The following is a 21,560-nucleotide window of genomic DNA, read 5'->3' as shown; positions in this document are numbered from 1 at the left end:
TTGTTGCATGCTTTCTCAACTTAACTATTTGGTAAATTACAGTCATACAATAAAATGAAATGTGGCCCAAATTTGTGTGAAGATGTAATAGCAAAAATCAGGCCTGAATTCTTGCAACATGAAAGTATTTTTCCCTGTCAGTATCCATGTTATAACAATTAGGTGTTGATGTGTGCCTTTCTCCTCCTCAGCCTCCTTTACCATGTTTTCTGTATTTTGTTTCCCATTAACTGTAAAGGTTTATTGTTTACTAAGTCATTCTATTGAGCTCTATAAGAAAAGCTTCCCAAAAGTGTTGTCTTTTGTGATCATATCATTATTGTTAATGATGTTCACATTAACCTCTGTCACGGCACTCACATAAATCAGACAGATGTTTTCCTGTTATTACTCAATATTCATAATGTTACAGATGCTGATGTCTGCACACACACTAAGGCAAGCACTTGGAAATCCAAATCGGAAGTTTAAGAACTTAGTTTTTAATGCTTATGCTTGATCGAGTCAAGAAGAAAGAAAGAGGTGTATGATTTAAATACACAGCACAAGTGTTAAATTAACACAACTTAACTGAGAACTTACTGGTAAAATTTGATCTTTAGCTTTATTTTTATACAAAGGAAAATGAAATCATGTCAAAAACGGTTTCAGATCAATCACGTGACTTCTTCGGTCTGTCACCCCCCAGAACTGAGGGCAAAGATCTAAAACTGAACCTATGTTTAAATACACATCGATTAATCACTGACAGTATTTTATTGCAATGTACATGTATATGTATGTCAATATGGAATCACATTTTTGTCACCTTTTAGTTGATGCTTTCAGAAAATAAGGCTGAAAACACCGAGAACGTGTCAAAGTTGTGATGTGTTAGAATTTCCATTCGAGCAGGAGATGTGGGTAAATCTTCCACCATGGTCATTTGTCTCTATCAGTGTTTGTTTATTTGTGTTTCACCATGCAGGAATATGGAGCAGGCCTTTCTATGAGCACTGTGTTGTGATTTTCAATAGCTATTTCATATAGATACATTGCCCTGTCGAATATCTGAAATGAATAAACTTTATATTCCTTCCACTTGTCCATGAATACTACAAGTTCCATCGCAACTAATATTTGTTTGAAGAAAAAAAATGTTTTCACAGGCAAACAGCTCATTAATGATTTTCTGAAGATGACTTTCTTAAACGTTGTATAACATTTATTGAAATATAAATCATCTGAATGTACATGATGTAAAATAATGAAACATAGTAATAAATCGTCATACTGGGTGTGATTATCTATGATTACAGAAACTGTACCGTCAACAACAACAACAACAACAACAACAACAACAACAACACATCACTTATTTTCAGCACAAACATTCACATCCACACAGCTTTAAACATCAAAGGCCAGAGCATGACTACTTCTCTTCTTCTTTTTTCAGGTCAGCCTGGCTAACTTGTCTTCAACGTCCAAAAGTGAAGAGGGGAAAAGAGGAAAGTGCAACAGCTGATTGCAGTTCATATCACAGTCAATGGGAGGAAGATGCAGAGGCAGTGACACAGCTAATACAGCAGCAGGAAGATGCAGAGAGCCATGAAGAGTCTACATACAAGTGATCTTATCGGATTCATAAGTTTATTTTTTGATATTATAACTAGAACCTACTAATAGACCTCAGGACAGTAGATAAGAAGGAGACTGGGGAACACAACCTTTGCTAGAACATTGCTAATTGATAGAGTTAACCTGTCTTTATCCCATTTTGGCATGCAGTCATAAACATGTTTCAATCCCTTTTATTTTACAATTGTTTTATTTGTTGGTGCTGAACTGACTATTACTACACATGGTTTGTCAAAAACATGAAAACACACTTATTTATCAATACGCAAATACATAAGTGTGCTGTTTTCTGTGTTCTTTTATGTTCTATTTTAAAGCATTTAAGAAAAATGTCCTTTATTTGTAGGATCTGTCAACAGTGCTGGATTCACAGCGGCTGATAAGGGTGCAGAAGCTTAATATGTGCTTACATAAAATACTTGAGTGTTATTCCAATAATTCTCTTTCATATAAAACTCTGAAGCTATTTACATTTACAATCACACTTCATTTGACAAATCCCAAGGTCTTTAAAGGAGGATGAAATGTTCTTTTCTTTCTTTGTTTTATTTTGCTCAGAAAAGGTAAGCCACTGCAAGGACGCATGCTACCTCAAAGCACTTTTCTTTCACTACCATTCAAACAGCAATGGTCAATAGCTACTTGATATTCACAAACAATACATGTTTACATACTGATGAAGTAAAAAAATAAATTTGCATTATTGCATGTATTTACCCATCAAAGACAATATGTGGTCCTTTACAAAAAAAATGCACATAGTTCAGATTTTGTGCTTTTAAATCCAAGTATTGCTACTGATTGTGCCAGCATCAGGTGCTCATTTCATAGCAGGTGAGTTCACCTGCTAATACCGTTACTATCAATGGAATCACCTAGTTTAAATAGTGCATCTGTAGTGGTTTAGTGTGTTTTGCTTGAGTAACATCCTGTGGCTTCGTGCACAGTTGCTGACCAGCTTGTTTATTTCATCCCTTCTTGCTTATAATGCTGTTAGAAAATGCCCGATAGAATGAAGTTCTGCAGAGTAGAAAGACAAACTCTCTACAGGTCTGATACAAAGGTTCTTTGAGTCCCCTCATTGCGTAATGCTTTCATCAATCCCCTACCATTTCTCAAGGCCACAGGGGGCCAACTGTCCCTTAGACGTGACAGGCGTACCGTGGGTCACCAAGAACTCATCCAGACAAATAAGTGGTTTTGTTCAGTGTTCTGATAGGGCGATCGAGCGGAGGAAAGTGGGGCTAGAGAACCAAGGGTTGAGTCTTTGGTTGATATAGGCCTTGCTCTAGTTGTCGTGTCCTTGCACCCCCACGTTTCGGCGCTGTTCCTGCTCTGCAGGCCAGGCAGTCATCACAGAAAGCTGTCCTCCACCAGGTCGCTACAGTCCAGACACATTTCATCCAGTAACGTGATGTCCTCGAGAGTCTCGCCTTCACGTTTTGCAAAGGTGGAGCTGCTGGAGCCCGTCTCAATGGCGCTCTCTTCAGACGTTTGAGAACTGCGGAGGTTTGACATACCTCAAGTTAACATCAATAAAGTACGATGTATTGTAGAAACACTTAAAAACAACTTGTCCGGTTACCTGTGTCTGTTCCTCTTCCCATACTCTTCATCTGATATTGGGTCCAGGTCAGGCAGTGGGATGATGTAGCCACTATCAGAGCTCAGCCGCTGCTCATCGAAGCCGCTTTCCCGGTCCTTCAGCTTGCCATGGTTCTTGTAGGTGATGCCAATGTAATCCTCGTCATTTTCCATGCACACTCGAGTAACGGCTGGGTGGTCACTCTTCAGGAACTCATGGTTCACTCTCCCATAATGCTACAAGCCAGTGAACAGGGGAGTTAGATTTTGGCACAAAAAATATAGATTTAATCCTTTAAAGGCACCAGAAGTCCCTGGGACTAGAGTATGTATGATAAGTAGTTCTGCCACCACCTGGACTATGCTACCCACACAGAAAAGTCACACATCTCACCAAAGCCCCAAGGTGCTAAAACAATTCCCGGTTCCTCCTCTTTTGCCCCCAGTCCTAAAAACTGTGAGAAGGGCAGAGGTAAAGCTGTTTGATGTGCCATGTGTAGCGTGGCCTTTAATGGGATAATTAAGGCTGGGTGGTGGAGATGAGAGCTAAGACTGCGTCATTACCTCCACTGAGGCCAGCCACACTCACATCCAGCTGGTGTGTTTTCACTCTAATCATTGGTAGGTTTGTGTTTTACAGAAACATTGAAAGCCTGCAGGAGCCCTCCAAATGCACACATGGGAGGTAGAGAGGCTTTTAAATGAACAACTGGCTACTTTAAGTGTGTATTTAAATGTTGCTCAGTCTGTAGTTTGCTTTGACATAATGACACTTAAAAACTCAATAAAGAGCCAGAAAATATATCAAAAAAAGAAGAAAGAAACGAGGAACAGAATGTAAGACCAAACCACTGGGTCCAAAAGGAAAAGATATAAATTTAGAAAGCAGGTGTTGAGCATCAGCAGAGGTCCGAGGTAAAGGGAAGGTCACGTGGAGACTCACCCTCCTGTAGCTGGAGGGCAGCAAAGAGGCCACATTTTCACTCAGACCCTGGAAAGAAGGTCTCTTCTCTGGCTCACTGTTCCAACACTTCATCATCATCTCATACCTGAAAATGCAAAACAGAGCCAACATTACTGTGGGGAACAGTAGCACCTGCCATGTACCTTGTAATTTTACCATGACTGATGTCTGCCACACTGTACATCACTGCAACAAATTTGTTTGAGGGTTTACAACCCAAAGCATTCCTCCTGTGACCCAGTGTGAGGGCAGCTTTACACAGCAACAGCTATGACCAAAACATGGACTATCACGTACACGTCACTTGGAGCATGCTCGGGTTTTGACATCCTGTATCCGCTCTTGATCTTATTGTAGAAGCTTGAATCCACCACCATGCCTGGGTACGGGGTGCCACCTTCAAACAGAGACAAATTGTTATGAGTTTGTCAACAACATCTACCATTCTAACATGTGCTTTTTTCAGTAGTGTTTCATATTAAATTTTTGGTTTTACCCTTTGCAATCTACCATGCAGAAATATTTGTTCTACTATATTTATAGTAATCTTTTTCTTTTGCATTCAGACAAATTATTGAACTTGTTGTTCATTTGTTTTTCAACCAACTCAAAAAAGAAAACACTTGATGTCACAAATTACAAAACTGGACCGTGCCACATTGTGGGATGGGGACAACAGATCAATGACCAAACATAACCCAAATCATGATGATTATTTAGGCTCATAATATGTTGATAATCTGTTGCTTCAGACAACAACAAAAAAGACAAGGTTTTGGCTTTATTAAAAAATTACTTTTAAACTTTGTTCATATATTACATATAGTGCTTTTTATTCCTCTCATGATGACAATGCATAAAACCAGTACACTGCATATTAATATCCACAAGCATCTGTTCTTTTAAAGAAATATGTACAGTATGTGAGATTTTTAACATGAAGCTTTTGTGTGTCCTCTAGTGGTGAACCAGTGAAGCCACAGTCTGGTCCTCAGAGTTCTGGTACTTTTTTTTTGTTTTGTTTTTTTCTACCAGCCTTGTCAATTGTTGCTTCCTTCTCTGACTAGGGTGTACTCCAGTTTCACTTTACTGCTGTGTTATTGAGCAATTATAAAGAAGATTTTTATCTTTTAAGTTAAACTTTGAGTATTCCTGTCAATAGTACAAGTATTTCTCTGACAGAACTTTGCAAAATTTACCTAAGGAGAATATCTCCCAGAGGAGGATGCCGTAGGACCAGACGTCACTGAGAGTTGTGTACAAGTTGTCAAAAATGCTCTCTGGTGCCATCCACTTCACCGGCAGGAAGGTCTGTTGACGGTAGACGGAAAATGTCTGGTCAAATAATGACATCTCTGGGGAAAAACCAGTGTCATATGGAAGTGTTGGTAACTTACACTTCCTTTGGAGACATAGTTGTTGTCATGCATTATATCTCTAGCCAGTCCAAAGTCACAAATCTTCACTATCTTGCCCTGAGACAGAAGAACGTTCCTGGCTGCGAGGTCCCGATGCACACACTGCAAAAACAGACACAAATGCAAAACTGATGAGCCACACACTGCAGGACATACAGATGTTTTTCCTTCGCTGTGACTTCCTTGTGTTCTCAATCGTAGTCTGCTCCCACAGCTTCTGACTACATCTATTTCTGTGTGTATTTAATTGAGCTGCAGTTCATTTTTAATGCAGTTCCATATTGCTTTATAAAGCAAAACCATTGTATAAACATTCCAGTTGGAGAGATGTCTGTGACCATTGGATATTTAGGGATAATAACTATGAAGCTGAATGAAAGGCTTCTGGCTGCAGTGTGTCCCTGCCTGGTAATTCTAGCTCTGGCTGTCCTGCTACTATATTCAGCCCCTGGCCTCACTCCTGAGTGGGCTCAGCAGCCTTCAGTGGGACTGATTATCACACAACCGCTGATTTACTCAGCCACCACCTTTGGCTGGTGTTTCTGTCAACATATAGGACATGGCAACAAGTGCAGTCGGAAGCAGAGGAATGTGAGGTTTTAGATATGTGGGAGAAAAAAAAGCCCAACAACTTTCAGTCAAACTTACGTTTTTGGAAGCGAGGAAGTCCATGCCTTTGGCCACCTGGTAGGTGAAGCTGAGCAGGTCTGTTGTGGTGAGGCCTTCATTCAGATCATCTGACAGCAGGTTGCTCATCTCACACTCTGGTTTGGAAAATACACATACCATGAGGTGGTCCATGAGTATATGTATTGTAAATATAGCATTGCTTGCTCAAACCTGGCTTTTACTAATGGCAGGGAGAAACCAGGCATTATTATATGAGTGCTACAATTATCCCCTCCATATAATTACAGGGCTGTACCAGTCCTAAATCCCGACGAGGGTGTACCCCTCAACCAGATCTGACTCAAACACAGCAGCAAGGCCATTCAAGTAAACCAAAGTCACTGCGAGGAGAGATTGAAAAGGAGAGAAGAGGAAGTGCCTACCACTGGAGTCTTTCTGCGATGGAGGGTGGTCATAGTTAGATCGTTGGATGTCTGAGTACTTAGAGGCATTGCTCATTTCCAGCATGGGGACATACTGAGTGTTATCAGCCTGCTTCATATCCATGTAGTCTCCTTTGCTCTCGAAGGACAGGATCACATAGCTGCATATAAAGACAAGAGAGGCATTCTGTTAGTGATGAGAGGTCTTTGGAGCTATGTCAGCTCCAGAAAGAATACATTGAATGTATCTTATTCAGGCCCCTGCTGTGTCTGTGTATGTCTATGTGAGTGTCTTGAAATGCTCTCACTCTCTCAAGAAAGATGTGATCGTGGCTAGCATGCTAGCCAGGATTAAATCATGTTATGGTCATTTTGAGGTGTGGTCACTGTGAGTCATCCATCAACACAGATGAGGCTCAATGAGAGAGGGAAACAGGGGGGGGTTTGTCGGCCGAGGGATAGGAGTGGGAGATATGTCTGGACGGTCCCAATTAACAGGTAGCTGCATAGAAATTAAATTAGGCTGAAAGATGAGACCACTTCAGTGATCCGATTTGGTCAAGACACCAGACAACCTCCTCGACTACCACAGAAAAAATAACGACTGAGTTACCAATCAGGGTGGAGTGTGTGTGTGTGTGTGTGTGTGTGTGTGTGTGTGTGTGTGTGTGTGTGTGTGTGTGTGTGTTCTTGTACATACCCAAAAGTAAGGACCAAAATTCGTTTTTCACCAACAGAGTGAGGACATTTTTGCAAAGTGAGGACATTTTTGCCGCTCCTCACTTTTCGACAGGCCTTTTTTGACCTTTTTTAGGGTTCAGACTTGGTTTTTGATTTAGGGTTACATTTGGGTGAGGTTAGGTTTAGGGCATAGGTTAGGGTTAGGCATTTATTTTTGATGGTTAGGGTTAGGGTAAGGGGCTAGGAAATACATTATGCCAATGAGTGTCCTCACAACGATTTAAGTACAAACATGCGCGCGCGCGCGCGTGTGTGTGTGTATGTGTGTGTGTGTGTGTAAAAGAAAGAGACATAAAATGCATTAGAATTACCTTGAAAATTATACATAAAAAGACAAGGAAGGTAAAAACTTGATTAAATTTTAAACACTTTAACGAAAAAATGTGAAAAGTATGTGCAAAAGTGAATTTGCTCCAATGGTCATTTTGTTTTGTTTTCTAAAATGCCATAGACCTCTAAAACAGTGCCTAAAATGAAGGTGGCATCATCAAATACTGAAGCTTGCATTTTGAATTTGTTTTCTCAATTTAAGTTAAAATTGAAGATTCATATGATAAACATCCTTCAGCCATTAAAGGTGAAAACAGTACATGTTCAGTGGTAAACTTTTGTGTATTTAGAATGCTAAAAAGCAATGTCTTGAGATAGCCCCCAATTCTTCTTATTTTAGACCCCTTTTGATTGCATACCTTGACCCAAAACAGTCATGTAACTTAGTTATATTACACAGTTATATTTCTTGCCACTTTTTTTGTCTCCAAATATTCTGTTGTTTGGCTGAATTTTCTGAGTGGCCCACCCATTAGACTGTTTGGCTGGCCTAAACTCACAACCTTACTTCGAGAACTCTTTATATTATATAATATGAAGAAAATTCACACACCAGACATTTGAACAGGACAGATCCACCTACCACACTATAATAAGTTGTAATTATTGATCTCTGGCTATGTGCAGTTCACATGAGTCATATACTTTCAGGTGGCAAATTTATTATAAACATATAACAAACATAACATTTAAATGCTGTGTGATTGTTTTACAATGTTACCCCTACTACTACCATAAGAGATAAAAATGTTTGATATGGACACACTGTGTGCTGTACCTCCTGCTGCTCTCATCTGCAGGGTTGATCCCAAAGATATCCAGCTCCTTTTTGTTTTTCTCTGGGTTGAGACTGAGGAAGTTCTCCCTGTTCTTGTGTAAATAGTTGACCAGGTCCCCGTAGAAGCAGTACTCGGTGATGATGTAGATAGGGCCTGTGAACAGCACAGCAGACAAATTTGTGCATCGGCGTCAGTCTGGAGGCTAATCTTATCAGTGGCTCATAAAGGCTAAAAGCACAGTCAAGAGGGAAGCCTCCACTTTCCCATAAAAAGCCTATTGAAATACCACACCCACCAAGAACTGAGCCGGGCCTGCCAATCGTTTCTGGCTGTTGTAAACGTATACAACTGCCAAATTTCCAGGAGTGTTTGTATGAGCGCGTGCACGTGTGCACACCAGTGTGATCGTTATTGTGTTTATCTTGTAAAGTGGTGACTAAATTACGCAGGAGACGCAACAATGGTTGCCTTGACTATTCAGTTCTATTCATCTTTATTTATATGGCGACAAACACAACACTGTCATTTCTAGCTCCCATTTTACTGTGTGTGAATGTTGTCAAATAAATGTGTCTGTTTACCATCTCTGGTTTCTGTGATTGTGGACAACTTACCTGACTTTGTGCATGCTCCAAGGAGGTTAAGGATGTTGAGGTGGGGTCCCAGGTGAGTCATAATCTTCAGTTCAGACATGAGAGCCTGTTTCTCACTGGTTCGTGCTGTGGCTGGAAAAAAAGTGAAGTAACAGTGACTATCACAACATTTGGCATCCCAACAGTCCCATGAATCACACCAACATTACCATTTTCATCTGAATTTTACTATTTGTAAATTGCATAAATGTCGTTAACTAAAAATATGCTTTAAAGCCCTATATCTGTGCATTTGATAAACTGGCACCCTTACCTAAAACTCCTTTTATGTCATTAGTACACAGCAAATTTTCCAGTGTTGAATTAACTCTGAAAGTGTTAAAGAGTGGTCTCATATATACACTTTTGTAGTGTTAAAATCTCAACACTGACCAGTGTTAATTTTCTAATGCTGACACTCTGTGGAATTATATTAATATTCCTCTCTGTTGACCAGTGTTCCTATATAACTCTATACAGTGTTAATTCTTAGAATGAACGCTTTAAAGTGTATATTTTAACACTTACATTTAACACTACAACAGTGTATATATGAGACCACTCTTTAACACTTTCAGAGTTAATTCAACACTGGAAAATTTGCTGTGTACAGAAATCTAGATAAAGATAAAAACTATATGCCTACATATTTAATTGATTATGGTATTTAATAAACCCACCCCTAAATAAACAAGATTAATGCTAACAACACAATTATTTATTCTAATATTCTGTATCAATGTAAGAACTGTATGAAACATAATAGCATGCCCAATAAAATGTGAAGGTATCCTGAATAATCTATAAACATTTTCTTTTTGTGATCATCGGATCATTCGACTGATCCTGGAATAATTTAATACTCAGTGAAATGTAAAAATGTTCAGAAATTGTTCAGAAGTTTAGTCTTTTCCCTTTTATTTTCGGAACTTTAAGATCAGGTACTTTTCTGTGCACACTATGGATAATGACACCTTAAAAAATTTAAACCAAGCTGACCTGACTATAAGTGTCATGCCTGGGCTGGTCTGCGGAACTCACGTTTCAGCATTTTCACTGCCACCTTCATGACAGGTTGGGAGCAACTGAGTCCATAAGCGGTTCCCTCCACCACTTTTCCAAAGGCTCCAGAGCCCAGAATGCGACCTGCGAAGCACAAGAGGGCATAGCATCACATACGGAGGCAAGGAAAAACAAAAGAAACTACTTTTCATCCACACAGAACATCTTTGGCCTTCGGATGCCTCTGCTTTCTCATCAGTGAGTCCTTCATGTGGATGTCCCCTTGATCACCGAGTCTAACCGAAATCACAGCCAGCAAAACCTCACAGCCCAAACCAGATTAGCTTATCGCAGCCTCACTTCAAAGACACAGTGAGACATCCTGGCTGGACTCGTCCCTCCAGGGAGGTGGCTAAACCACGGGCACAAGGCTAGCACATTTAAAGTGGCAGTCAGCTCACCAAGCACAAGTCTGTCACGAGGAAACTCCCATCTGGAGTCATAGGGAAGTTGCATTGGGTCCACATAGATGTACTCATGGCCGTCAGGACTCACGGATTCTATAACCCTCCAGCGGATTTCATATCGGGGTTTCTAGAAGACAGAGAACAAATGAACACAAAATCATTTCTTGAGTAAAGTCACAAATTATTGAACCTGCTGTAGAAAGTTTCGGTTGGAATGATGCACCATCACAGGCAATGAACAGTTTCCTTAGTTTCGGTGTACTGTCACTGGCTTGAAAGCCTGCTGTAAACTGCATTTGAATGAATAACCCCTTATTGAGCAGAACAGCAAAGTAAATACATACTTGTGTAGAAATGTTGTTTCTGTGTTACTGCTCATATCTCTGACTAAAACTATGTACCTCACAAAAAAATTGTGAAATGTCAACAAGAACAAATGTAGTTTTGCAAGATTAGATTTTGCCTGAAACACATTTCTCAATACTTTCACGTTTCATACGAATACAAAAGAGACAGAATGGATGAGTTAAGAGTGGAGGAGAGGAGTGAGGTGAAAATGCAGTATGATATGGCCGTAGTACCTGTTTCCAAATAACAACCAACACAATGAGTGAGATGATGACAATGACCAGGAGCACCAGCACAGCAGCAGCTACAGTCAGCTCAGGGTGACGGCCTGTTCAGAGGAAAAGCCACACACATTAGATGGAGACCAGGAAGTGTTTTATGAAAAACTATCAGGCTTGGAAAGCAGTTAAACTCTAACAAGGCCTGCAAAGTGTGTTGGGAAAATAAGTCAGGAGTGGGGGATGGGGACGAGACCAAGGCGAGGTGGTCAGAATGAGGTTGTAAAGCTCATCTGGACAGACCAAATGGCTTAACAATGTCTGTCTGCGCTGTATTAGCTCCCTTAATGCCTCTTCATCATAGCCTGCTATCACTGTTGTCACCAAACCCCATCAGCTAACAGCTGCTGCAACACTGACACCACTAGTCCTTCCCAAAACACACACCCTATAACGAAGCCTGTCACACCACAAGTGTGTCAAATGGAAGGACCTTTAGAGGAAAGAAGGTGGGAGTAAGCTCAATAAAAGTGAAGTTAAATTACTTCTGAGTGTTGGGTAAAACGTGCTGTGTGTTCTTACCATTTGATACCAGTTTGATCTCCCTGCTGACTGCAGCCATCTCATTCTTGGCCAGGCATCGCACTGCCAGGGTGCTCTCCAGGTGACCAAATAGGACTTGACTCTCCAGGTTGCTGTCTTCATTGATATGCGAGTCCATTGTGATGTCACTGGAATTTGCAGCGAGGGGCTCCCAGGATGAGGTATCATTGGCACAGCTAGATGAAGACAAAATAAAGAACCAAATCAAATGAAGCATGTGGGAACAGGAGGGTAATAGAGCTACATGTACTTCGCATTGAAGATTAGTGAACTTACTGTTTGATATTCTTGCAGATGAACCACTCCACCACAGGGGTGGGTTGTCCTCTTGTTATGCACACTACAGACTGGCCTGCGGCTGAGCCATGGTGAATGTCCATCAGGTCCACAATAACTGCCGGTACTGCAACATGGAGCAACAAGCTAAGTCAATAAACGGTGTGTGTGTGGACAGAAGAATAAAACCTGCCTTAACTGAGACTTAAAAGGTGTTTAAAGCAATATTGAAGGAAATGAAGGTAATGAATGGCTTTGGAAATTCCTGCCTCTGACCTTTGACCTCCAAATTCAAGCTGATGTCCCGACTCTGGTTTCCATTATCCACTCGCATGGTGTAGTTCCCACTGTCCTCCTCTTTGGCACGGATCAGTGTGAGAACACTAATATAGCTGCAATGAAAAGCACACTCCTGTCATGACCTAGAAGGTTCACGCCTAGGGTTCACAGTGGCTCTAAACCGTGTGCGTGGGAAAGCTTCTCCGATCTGTCATTAGCTCTGCCATCATTAGCAGACACTCACCTGGTCTCGCTAGTCTGCCGCAGGCTGGTGGAGATCTCTGCGGTAACGTCGCTGACTGGGATGCCGTCTTTTAGCCAAATAACACGAGCGCTTGGAAAAGATAGAATTTCAGCAATGAAGGTCTGAACCCCGTCCAGCTCTGCAGATTCATATGGGCTGAATTCCGGCTTGACGGACATGAAATCAGTAGCTGTTGGAAGAAGAAGAATTTGACAGAATATGAGCAATAATCCACAATGAGAGAAAGAAAAGCACATTTCATACAAATTATCAGAATTCTATACCAAAAACTTGGATGGCAATCTGTTTTGTCTGGCTCTCATTCGTCACAATATCGGTGATGGAACAAGAATAGATGCCGCTGTCTTTGGTTGAAGCTTGTGGGATTGTCAGGTTGTAAAGGATCTGCTGATCTCTATCATTCTCGTGCACGGTTTTTATAGCACGGTTAGCCTGTTGGACAAAAAATTAACATCAGACACTCTTAGTTAGAAACCAACAACAAAATGAGACATTTTGTAATATTCTAAAACAAATTTTTGCCAAATAGAGTCATACATTCCCTCACCAGTTTCCCTGGGTATTTCCAGTGATCTTCAAGGATTTTAGATCCATGGGCAACACAAGTGACAGCGAGTGTGTCTCCAGCCAGTAGAGCTGTCCTTTTAGCTGTCAGCTCAACACGCAACGCACCACCACCTGAGACACAACGACAGCACAGCTGAAAATACCTCTATTGGACCAAAAATTCAGAAAATTCAACATAAAAGAGAAACATCGTGTCTCATATATGAAATGAAGAGTTGTGGTGCACAGTCTTTGCAAAGGAACACATACCTGTCCAACCGTGGACAATGTATTCATCACTGTAGTATTCCTCTCCATTTATAAGGGCCTTACAGATATAAGTCCCAGCGGTGAATAGCCCCAAAGCACCCCTCTTGCTGTCATACACACAAGGAACAGGCTGCTGGGTGTCAACGTTAATCAGGGTCACATTAGCTCTCGGATCAGAGACTCGACAGTGAATCTCCATCTCCTCATGTTCGGTTAAGATGTGGTTGCCGAACGGCTCAGATGATTGCACAAAGGGAACATCGGGATCTGTGTTGAAGTGAGATTAGTCTTTCAGTATCAGAAAATAATGTGAATCAACACCACACATGCACAACATTGCTACACACCCCTCATACCTGGAACATAGATGTAGATGCTGCTGTCCTCTGCGTCCTCAGTCATATTTCTATTGTAAAAACATGTGTAGTAACCAGTGTGCATCGCTGTGGCCTTGTCAACAGTGATGGTGGTGACAAACAGGCCACTGCTGTCCTCTTGTGTTTGCTTGGGCACATCAATGGGGGTTTCCCAGGCCAGTTTAGCACCTCCGCGACAAGTCAGGGTGAAAGGAGTGTTCAAGGCCACCTCCATCTCCTCCATTTCAGGCAAAAGAACAGGGGCAGCAGATGGTGGAAGCATTACTGCGGTGGAGGCTGGAGAGAAGACACATTCAGCACTCAGGCACAGGTTTTAATGGCTTAGTCTAACTATCACACACACACACACGCACACACACACACACACACACACCCACACACACACACACGCACACATGCGCACGCACGCACGCACACACACACATACACACACACACACACACACACTATCTATCTATCATCTATCTATCATCTATCTATCTATCTATCTATCTATCTATCTATCCATCTATCCATCTGTCTGTCTTACCTTTCACTCTGAGGAAAAAGGAGAAGTGAGCGGTGCGAGAGCCGCTCTGTGCTATGATGGTATAGTTTCCATTGTCCTTTTCGAGAGGTTGCCGTAATGTCAGAATGCTCTGATACCTGTTCGGAAGAAATCAGAAAATAACTTTGTCATTTAAAGGTGCAATGTCTGAAATTCTTAACAGTATGTGTACAAAACCCCACATGAAAATAATCATTAGAATATTAGATTGTAAATCTACCAACATTGATGCACTGACCGTCCATGGATAATTTGATCTGTCGTGTGAACTCACTTTGCACCACTAGATACTACTGTACGTCAATCTAGCGTTCCTCTTGGCTTCAGTACAAGAATAGATAAAGCAGCATTGGCAAATTTGTGAAACCAGGGAATTTCAGTGAGTGCTGGAGCTCTTTGAATTAAGTGATATCAAAATGCAAAACTTTGACGGATCACTAGTGTGAACCATCACAATATGCTGTACATTCTGCAGCTTTAAAGAAACAATTGACATCTTAAAAAGCCTTTTTTTTTTTAATGACATGGTTGCTTTGTTTTGGTCTCTACCTTGTAATTCATGTTAAATCTTTGTACCAAGACACCATAAATGTTGGTCTTTTAAGTAAACAGCATCTAAACGGCATCCTCTTTTTTTCCAGGCCATAACTTAAACTATTCCCAGCTATTATTTTATACATACAGAAGTATACAGAAGTATTGAGGGTATCAGTCTTATCCAATTCTTGTTGATAAACAAAATGTCTCATAGCTTCAAAACGTTCCAAACACAACATTCTCACCGATTGCCTCCAGTATGGCTGGTTTCAGTCTGGACGTAGTAGTTCCCAGATATGGCTTTGCCGTCCTTTAGCCACATGACTTTGGGGGCCGGGTATGCATCAATGAGAATGGTAAACTCTGTCTCCTCTAAAATGCTGACAAACTCCGTTGCTATAATCCCACTGTGGTCCAGAGCGACAAAGGAGTTTTCTTCTGTAAAGAAAATCAAAAAACAAACAATGAATATGAAAGGATTAGTGAAATAACTGTGGATGAAAACATGTTTTATAAAGGATTAATTCTGTTAATATTGGGGAGTAAGGCGAGAGGCAGGATGGATGCAGAGTGACAGTGAGTGCTGTATGAAACGAAGTCCTGACACACACATCTGCTGAAGCAATCCCATAAAACACAGTAGCTGATGTTTAAAGCAGAGGTGAATCTTTATAGACGGACAGCAGAAAATGGCTTGCACACATCACCTTGCATACATATGTGAAACTTGAACTAATTCACCTGAGTGATGATGACAATATTACACATGTCCAAATGGCTGTGAGTCGGAAGTTAGTGATTAACTCAAACTACTGGAGTTTTACTGAAAACTCATTATTGTTTTTCAGGAAAAATACTGGAGGAAGACTTACCGGAGACAGTGACTGCCACACTGCTGGCTCTGACTTCTCCGCTGACTATGTGAGTGATGGAGCACTCGTAGGTACCGCTGTCCTGAGCGGTAACTCGTGGGATACTGAGGGTGTAGACAACTTGGTCAGGAAAAGCCTGTTTCAGTTGGACTGCTCCCACAGCCTACAACAAAACAACAAAACAGTTAAAAATCTTGCACACCGGAACAAAATGGTTGTGGTAAGAAGATATCTGAACATTGCAACTCTTGGTGTTTTCCATTTTTCAGCTTTAATGTCTATGAATCGGAGAGTGTGTGTCATGCTGCTGGAGGCTAATGGGTAAAACACTTGTAAGGCTACGGGAGATAAATCAGGATCACAGAGCCTTTTAAAAAGCCTGTAATTGCAGCTGAGACCAAAACCAGGAGTCAAGAGTCCTGTGCTCCTGCTCTCGCCATCTCTGGAAAAGGGCTTAAAGGAATCCCATGAAGACCAAAAACCCTCCAACATGCTGCACAGTCTAAGAATTCAAGCTTGAATATAAACAAACATAAATTGCACATGAAGCTCTTCTACATCCTTGAAACTAACACTTCAAAAGCATTAAATGTTTAGCTGGCAGTTATGTGCAGACAGCATCTGTCGTACACGTCTGAAGGTCACAGGGTCACAGAATTTACAATCTTCTTATTCCCCCAGCTTTGAACTGGTTGCCTCTCTCAAGCCATTTGTCCTGAGCTTTAACTTTCCCATCAGTTTTAACTTCCACAATGAGCTCTTTGGCTGCTGCCCCAGTGAACACACAACATTCAGCTGCTGCTTCCCTAACACATATTTTGTAACCGCTGTGGCCGTCGTCTGAGCTATATTCCACTTGCCACTGCAAGGTTTGCATCCAAAACCATTATTCGCTTATTTCAGGCTCAGTGCTGCTGGGTAGGAAATGACATGGAAACATAACAAGGGGGTTGAAGTAAATAGTGCAAGATGAGTAGGACCTGAAGAAAAAGTCACACAAGGAGAGAAAAAGCATAAAATGGGGGGAATGAGAGCATCTCGCCTGTTTTTTTGGATGAAGCCATTGCTGCTTGTAGCTTGAGCCAGAAGGAGCAATGCAGGTGATGTCCAGAGGCTGCCCCACTCTCAGCATCTCCTCACTCGCTCTGACTTCCACGTCAAAGTCATCAGCCTCCTCAGAGGCTACAGAGAGACCAACAGAGGGCTGATATCAGCGTCACCATCTCACAGATCCCAAGATACTGACAACATGATTAACATGACCTCATTTCTTCCAAAACTGCAGCTTAGTAAGTCCTCGTCATCTCATTCTCTCTCTCTCTCTCTCTCTCTCTCTCTCTCTCTCTCTCTCTCTCTCTCTCTCTCTCTCTCACACACACACACACACACACACACACACACACACACACACACACACACACACACACACACACACACACACACACATCCAGTAATGACAACATTATGTCAGGGCTGTGAGATCACCCTCATAGTAAACTGAGAGGAGGGATTGTTTCCAGCTGTGCTGCTATTCTTCCTTAAACTCTTTATATCAATAATGAATCCTCGTAAACCAACATCATCTCAGGATCCATCCATCTGTGGTAGTTTAGACTCACCCTTAGTTTCCACAGTATAGATGGCACTTCTGAATGTCTGGTCGTTTACGGTGGTCTCACACTGGTACTGGCCAGGTGAAAGACTTCCAAAAAAGCCCATTTTGTTGTCATAGAAAGTTGACATCTCCTCTCCACTGGGGACACCCCTCAGGATCACATGATAATTGGGGTAAGAGACACGGCATGAGATGGTGACACCAGATAGATCCATGGGCACCACCAGGTTATCAGGAGTCTCGGGGACAAAAGGAGCCTGGGGATCTGTGTGTATAAGGAGAGGGTTTTTTCTCAGTTTACTGCCAAAGTTGTGCTGTTTTTAAAGCAAATTGTGATTATTTTTGACATGAAAAACATTGTTATCTGATCATTTGATCTATCCAATTAACCTTCCTTTAAATATCTTCCTCGGAAGTGTGGATATTTATTATTTGATCTGTCTCTTGGGCTCTGCTTTGGCTTTTGAATTATTCTATTTCTTGAGCTATTATTACTGTTTCTTGCTGTATCACAATGGCCTGTCTGAGTGCGTAAATGTTAAGTTCAAACACGAGCATACTCACCTGGGACAAAAACATATATCTCCGCTTCATTGTCTTCATTTGCCTCTGCATCCTGGTTGACCTCGTGGGTTACATAGGTGCACATGTAATATCCAGTGTTCTCCACGGTTGCATTGAAAATGAAGAGGGTAGAGGTGTAATATCCAGGATAAACAAAGGTATTCTCTGGCAAGGGCTCAACCCACACCACACTCTTTTTCCCAGTACAGCTGATGTTGAAGATAGAGTTGGGCTGGAGCACAAACTCTTCCTGATTGGCCACAATGGTTGGCGGAGACAATCCAGAGATGTCTGAGAGAAAGTTTTTCTCACGTTACACAAAGTTTGTAAAAAAAAACAAACAAAAAAATTGCAACAGATAACACTGTACACTCTGACTGTTTTGTTTACCTGAAACAAACACCACCAAGACTGCCCCAAAGACGAGGTGCACCTTCACCCCATCCATGATAATGGAAGCTCAGCCTAGAAAACAAAGCAGTTTATTTAATGAATATGTATAGTTCGGAGATATATACATCTTAAATCTATTTTTCATACAATTTACAGAACATTACTATTTAATACTATTTAACTATTATTGACATATCAGTTCATATCACATATGGTCCATAGTTGGCTACATTACATAAATTCATTGCTGTGAAAACCTCATATAAATCTCACACAAAATATTATGGTTTGAGGTTGTATGCATTCAGAGATGCTATGAAATTTAGTATTTTATGAAGATGGGAACCATAATCTTAACGTTCAGGAACTGCATATTCGTCCCACAGTTCTAGTGCATTTGAGATCAAATGAGGGGTCTAATTAACCAGTAGGTGTAACTTTTGTGGTTGTCTGTCTCCCTGTCGCTGAGACGTCCTAGGGGCATCCTGCCTGTCCCAATAGACAAGTGGGATCAACCTTCACCCTGCAAACTGAAGTTTAATAAACCGGCAGAGAAGATGGATTAACGGTCCAAATGCAACCCTCACACCTGGAATCCCCTCTCCTCTCCAGTGCGCACTGTTCTGATTGTCGGTAGAGGGCACCACAGTCCGTTTCTTCACCGCTTCAACCCGCCATTGACCTCAGTTATTACTTTAAGCAACAGCTGTGTCCTCAAGTGTATGTTCTGGTTTAATACAAAATCCTTTTTGTCTCCTTAAACCGGACAACTGGACTTTTTCTTTCTAAATCAGTTGTGCGTGACACTGTTTTCTTTTCTTTTTTGGCGCTCCATAGCAATTTTTTGTACAATCTAACTGATTTCTAATTATCCGTCTCAGGCCAGATTTATTTCCATTCATCAAAGAGATTTTGTCCTGTTTTCCTTTAGCCCATCTGTCTAAATGATTACATTTTTCATTACTGACTATGTAGTTTAAGATGTGCTGACTTGAAAAATAATTTTTCTGATTATTTTGATTGTGATATACTATGATTCCTCTTACTATAGCCTAATTGCCTATATAAACACTAATGAGGACATTATTTTGCTTACAATATAATGATCCATGCCTATAAAGTATTTTTTTTCCATAATGATGGATATTTTTCATCTTCAGTGTCTCGAGACAATTAAACTTGTTGCCCTTTCCCAGTTTCCTGCGGCTGCCCACTTTGGCTCTACCGAAACGAACTAAATTATCCATGGGTAACCTGGGTTTGTTTAACTCTATAATTAACGCACCCACTTCATACAACAGTATGTATTTGCGTGGGAATTTAGCAGTCAAGACTTCTGATCCTTGTTGAAGTGTTTGTGCACACGCCTTGTCCCAAACATTTTCTATTAGGGACATTGTTTGTGATCTGGTTTGGAGAGGATCTTCCAGGCGCTGTGCGTAAATCTAACTTAGACTGGAGTGGCTGTCTTGTCTGCATGTCTGCCACTCAACAAATGTGCCAGATAGCAAACGCATCCTCTGCCTGGGGTGCATTGGAGCAACAGCTGATAACAGCATGTCTCAACTTTCAGTGCCTCGGTGCCGCATCAAAAAGCTGTTTCCCATGATAAAAATCGCGGCACTGCTTGTGAATCACAGCAATCCCGCCATCCAAGCCCCTGTTAAAACGTGTTTTAAGCTTCTTTTTTTTTTTAGTCCAGTTATGGAAATCAGGCCACGCAAAGGCATGCTCCTCCAGGAGCACCTTGGTGACACGTCGGGGTGGGTGATTAATGAAAAATGCCCGGCGCTGAGCTTCACGAAACTCTTCTGCAGCGCTTTTTTTTTTTCTGAGTCACCCCAGCAATCCCAGGGCACACTCTCCACTCAAGATCCTCTGGGTCCAAGCACAATGCGGTGCACTATTTCCAAATGTGTTTCCCATTAAATGCCAAACAGCATCCCACAATGGTGCCTTCAGTCTTCGGTGTGACACCTCCAGCTGTGAGGCCGAAGCAGAGCGCTTTTATCCAGGAGTGTCAGCGACATCTCCCTGCTCGGCGTCCAGGGGTGAGACCATATGGTGCACGGAGACAAAATCTTTATCTGGAAAATGTGTGAGCCTTTTCTAAAGGGAAAGTTGCATGCAACTTGTAGGACGACACTGTCAGAAAATTAAAAATTAATACATAAAAAAGGAAAAGATGAGGGAGAGGGGGACTCCCCCCCTCAAAAAAAAAAAAAAAAAAAAAAAAAAACATAAATAAAAAATAAGTTATTTATCCACGGCTATGATGCAAAATGAGAAAAAGAAGGAGTCGACCCACTGGATAAATTCATTAAGATCCCAGTTAAACTTCCATTATGACTACAAAAATGTATCCTATTACAGATCCCTCCCGCTTCATTCGGGTGGAAAGACAACTTTTATAAAGACTGAGAAAATGTGTTTCAGTCGACCTTTCATTTACCTTTTACTAATCCCCTCTTTATATCTCTCTCTTGTAAGTATATCCACAGTGAATTAGTCCTTCCAAAAAGCGCAGTAAGGGTCCTTCACAGCGGTTGTAATCCTCAGAGATCCTGCGCTGTGAGAGCGTACGCGCGACGCTCTATCCACATCCACGACCGCCCTCACAACTGAGCTCAGGCTACAGCGACCTGTAACTGATTCAACGTTACAGTCCACCCTCCTACTCCCCCTTTAACCCTCCCCCGAAAAAGTAATCGTCTGGTTCAAAGTAAATAACTCTCAGGAAATGACACCCCCTTTCGATCCTCCCTCTGTGCGCTTCAGCGTTTTCAAAAGTAAGGATCCTTTTGGAGGGATGGGGGATTTTTTATATGTTTATTAGATTTTATTCAGAAGTTTAGGAGCTCCAGGCTTGATGAGCTGTGCAAGTTTAACGTTTTTTTAACATCTAGTTTTGTTTTGTTTTGTTTGAAGTCCTTAAATAATTATTTTCGTTACAAAAAGTACAACGACTTTTCCAAGAAAGTGTTTTTCTAGGCTGCACGAAAATTTTCAGATATTTTTCTGCGTGCAGCATCGCAGACTGTTAGTGAATGGACGTAGCGCTCGTGCATCAGCCAGGAGATGTGGGCAGTGGCACGCGAAACTCATAGAGGGCGCTCCAACACCACTGTATTATTACAGCACAGCTTTTTCTTTGCTGCACGCGCACGCACACACACACACACACACACACACACACACACACACACACACACACACACACACACACACACACACACAGAGAGAGAGAGAGAGAGAGAGAGA

The 21,560-nt window shown here is 41.5% G+C and overlaps 1 protein-coding gene across 1 annotated transcript; it reads right to left on the bottom strand.

The window, feature by feature from the left end:
• Nucleotides 1-1,188: 1,188 nt before the first annotated feature.
• On the bottom strand, nt 1,189-20,935 carry pdgfra (platelet-derived growth factor receptor, alpha polypeptide). The gene is made up of 29 exons (XM_030083125.1): nt 20,752-20,935; nt 18,297-18,371; nt 17,907-18,197; nt 17,347-17,607; nt 16,770-16,909; nt 15,728-15,890; nt 15,101-15,293; nt 14,301-14,416; nt 13,751-14,047; nt 13,395-13,661; nt 13,126-13,256; nt 12,842-13,010; nt 12,558-12,747; nt 12,311-12,426; nt 12,035-12,161; nt 11,738-11,934; nt 11,171-11,265; nt 10,584-10,716; nt 10,162-10,266; nt 9,103-9,213; nt 8,488-8,641; nt 6,639-6,799; nt 6,235-6,350; nt 5,566-5,688; nt 5,368-5,479; nt 4,466-4,565; nt 4,148-4,253; nt 3,206-3,441; nt 1,189-3,121 (listed from the first exon to the last, which is right to left on the bottom strand). Exons 2-29 carry the CDS (start codon nt 18,352-18,354, stop codon nt 2,974-2,976), a joined length of 4,416 nt encoding a protein of 1,471 aa, XP_029938985.1. The 5' UTR covers nt 18,355-18,371; nt 20,752-20,935; the 3' UTR covers nt 1,189-2,973.
• Nucleotides 20,936-21,560: the final 625 nt, after the last annotated feature.

This window comes from Salarias fasciatus, chromosome 23, assembly GCF_902148845.1.
Source record: "Salarias fasciatus chromosome 23, fSalaFa1.1, whole genome shotgun sequence".
In the NCBI taxonomy this organism is placed as follows: Eukaryota; Metazoa; Chordata; class Actinopteri; order Blenniiformes; family Blenniidae; genus Salarias; species Salarias fasciatus.
The sequence above is the reverse complement of the archived record's forward strand: the minus strand, read 5'-3'. Positions and strand labels throughout refer to the sequence as shown.

What these genes read in the sequence shown, in the direction of transcription:
- pdgfra (XM_030083125.1), bottom strand. Translation starts at nt 18,354, where the DNA reads ATGGATGGGGTGAAGGTGCACCTCGTCTTTGGGGCAGTCTTGGTGGTG. An exon ending in GATCAAACTGGTATCAAATG is followed by an intron (nt 11,266 to 11,737) that starts GTAAGAACACAC and finishes TCCTCTGAACAG; the next exon opens with GCCGTCACCCTGAGCTGACT. An exon ending in GGCAGTGAAAATGCTGAAAC is followed by an intron (nt 9,214 to 10,161) that starts GTGAGTTCCGCA and finishes CTTTTTTTCCAG; the next exon opens with CCACAGCACGAACCAGTGAG.